Below are 2,500 nucleotides of genomic sequence, written 5' to 3'. Positions count from 1 at the left end.
TCACTGGGTCCATTCAACATTGCCCCTCTTTACTCCCCCCACCCCCGTCGCCCGCCCCTCCGCCACCTGCCCCACACCATACCCACGTCGTGACATCTGCTAACCGCCCGTGCCCAGGACATGAATTGCCGGGGTGACAGGTGATTGTAAATAAGATTTCCAAATGATCTGTACCGTTCACGAATAACTATCGGAACATATCGTCTGTCCGAACGACTAGCGGTTCGGTGAGGCCACGGTTCTCAAAAACACCATTGTAGACATAAGCCTAACCGTAAGTCTGACAAATGACTTCGATGAGTGAGCTACAACGACGAGGTTTAAATCGTCAGCGGCACAAAATGCGCGCCGCTTCTTGCAAGACGGCGAGTGCTTCTGGCGAGCCTAATTCTAGGGAGACATTCCACATCCGTGCTTCCCCATCCACCACTACCCCGAGCTGTCACCCTCGCTGTCACACCACACCACCGACACTTACCCGAGTATGACGGGAAGAGGGAAAAGCAAGAGCTCCTGATGGTGGTTCTTCAGGGGTCACGTCCTCTACACAGCCGCGCGCGGCTCAGCTTCTTGTCTTCGCCTTCCCCCTTTCCTTCACTCGTCTTTCTGCCTCTCCTGACGCGGTGGTTGTCAGCGGCGAGGGCAGAACTCCAGATACACGTATGAAAGATCCATAAATTGTGGAAAACGACAGGGTTCTCCACCGAGAAATGTCCCAGTCTGGTAGTTCTCTCGCCCAAGACTCGGGCTTTCGAACCAGACTTCTACTACTACTACTAACTCCTTGCACTCACTGTAAACACATTCCCGCACAATGACACCCGCTGTATCCTCATACACCTTACATAAATGAGATACTCGAAAGCAGATCGTAGTAGGTAAACTCACACAACAGAAAGAAATGAAGGTATATTTCTGGGTACAACGGAACGCTCGCCACAACAACCTTCGCACAACACAACTAAAGCCCAACTGTACTCTTCTGGTCACCCTAATCCTAGCGCATGTCAAGCTCCTTCTACTCCACCACCTCACGTCAATGTATCTCACGCCATTGTACAGATCTCATCTTGTACTGTCATAGTGGACTACGTTCGTTATCGAAATAGTAATAAAGTACTTTACTGAGAGGCTTTATTGCGTATTTGGGTCTTCGAGGTTCGTGAGAGTTAGCGTGTGTGGGGAGGGAAGCCCTGCTCGGCGCGGCGCCACACTGTCCATGAATGTAAGCGGTGTTGACGTAACCTACCCGATGTTTAGTAGGATTTGGAGATGTTTTATAATGTTTCACTTCTATCTTAATCCCGCGGACATCGCTTCCGCAGAAACCTCTGCTTGCTTAATTATTATACTCATTGCAATAGAAAGGTCGACAAGGTCCGTGGCTAATCGATAACTTACACCATCGTGTACGCATACGCTGAAAGAAAATAAGAAATAAAACATAAATACCCCAAAATCAAAGATAATTTCCCACAAGTTAAAACGTTCGAGTCGCACGGACATGATTGCCAACCTTAAAATATCGTGGTGGTGTCCCCAGCTTGCTCGGCGTGGGGTTGCCCTCTCTCCTCCCTCCCCCCTCTCCTTCTTCTCCCCCTCCCCCTCATTCTCCCTCTTCCACTGCCCCCTCCCTCCCTCTCTCCCTCACTTGCTGCCTCGCTCCCCCTTTACCCCATTCCCTCCCTCCTCTACTCCCTCCTTCGTCTTCTCATGCCTCTTCTCCCTTCTTATTCTTCCACATACCACTACTTCCGTCCTGCTGCCTCGATCTTGCAAGCATTCGCGCGGGCAACCCCGACTCTTCCACCTTGCATTTTTTTCGATTAACGTTAACTTTACCTCCTTTTCGTTCCTCAGCGTTCCCGACCTGCCCTTGTTCACCTGTCTTGCCCCTTTCTACACTGCCCGTCTGCCCCACCTGTCTTGCTGTCCACCAACCATGCCGTGCCCTCCGCTCCACCTGAAGTGCCCTCCGCTCCACCTGAAGTGCCCTCCGCTCCACCTGAAGTGCCCTCCGCTCCACCTGAAGTGCCCTCCGCTCCACCTGAAGCGCCCTCCGCTCCATCCGTTCGGGCTCACCATCCACCTGTCGCGCCCTCCCATTCCCCAATCCACTTGCCCGAGTTTGCCAATCTATGCCCTCAACTCCCTTCAGTACCTCGTGCTCAACATACCTTTTTAGCGTCTTCTATTCCACCGTGTCGTTTCCACCAGCCGTGTTCTCCATTCCACACGCCGTGCCCTCCAGATAACCTTCCACACCTTGATTCCACTTGTCGCATTGTGCCTCCTCCACTGCGTATCTTGCCTTTCATTTATCTTTCTCTCCACCTCATCTGCTGCGTCCGTCGCTGGCTGCAGGATCGTATCATATATATTGAGTTCGTCTGTAAATGTTGCCTTGGATTATGCAACGTGAACCAAAGCAAACACTTTACTATTTCAACCTTTGCGTTGCGTTCAGAACATCACAACTAGCTGGTGCCTTTGTACTTGT

At 51.5% G+C, this 2,500-nt stretch overlaps 2 protein-coding genes across 3 annotated transcripts in view; one reads left to right on the top strand and one right to left on the bottom strand.

Annotated features, from left to right (window-relative positions):
• The window catches only part of shn (schnurri), a 96,836-nt gene extending 95,851 nt beyond the window's left edge, over window positions 1-985 (bottom strand). Inside the window, exon 1 of one of the 2 annotated variants that reach the window (XM_070144264.1) lies at window positions 479-985. The gene's annotated coding sequence lies outside the window, so the exon portion shown is untranslated. Of the gene's footprint in view, window positions 1-474 lie in introns of both variants that reach the window. The other variant, XM_070144263.1, reaches the window with a different exon arrangement.
• The window catches only part of LOC138867642 (uncharacterized), a 2,412-nt gene continuing 199 nt past the window's right edge, over window positions 288-2,500 (top strand). The window contains exons 1-4 of the mRNA XM_070144157.1: window positions 288-482; window positions 552-660; window positions 896-1,092; window positions 1,861-2,302. Of these exons, the coding sequence (XP_070000258.1) occupies window positions 288-482; window positions 552-660; window positions 896-1,092; window positions 1,861-2,302 (943 nt within the window). The remainder of the gene's footprint in view (window positions 483-551; window positions 661-895; window positions 1,093-1,860; window positions 2,303-2,500) is intronic.

The sequence above is a fragment of the Penaeus vannamei genome, chromosome 31 (genome assembly GCF_042767895.1).
Source record: "Penaeus vannamei isolate JL-2024 chromosome 31, ASM4276789v1, whole genome shotgun sequence".
In the NCBI taxonomy this organism is placed as follows: Eukaryota; Metazoa; Arthropoda; class Malacostraca; order Decapoda; family Penaeidae; genus Penaeus; species Penaeus vannamei.
This window is presented reverse-complemented; position numbering and strand designations above follow the sequence as displayed.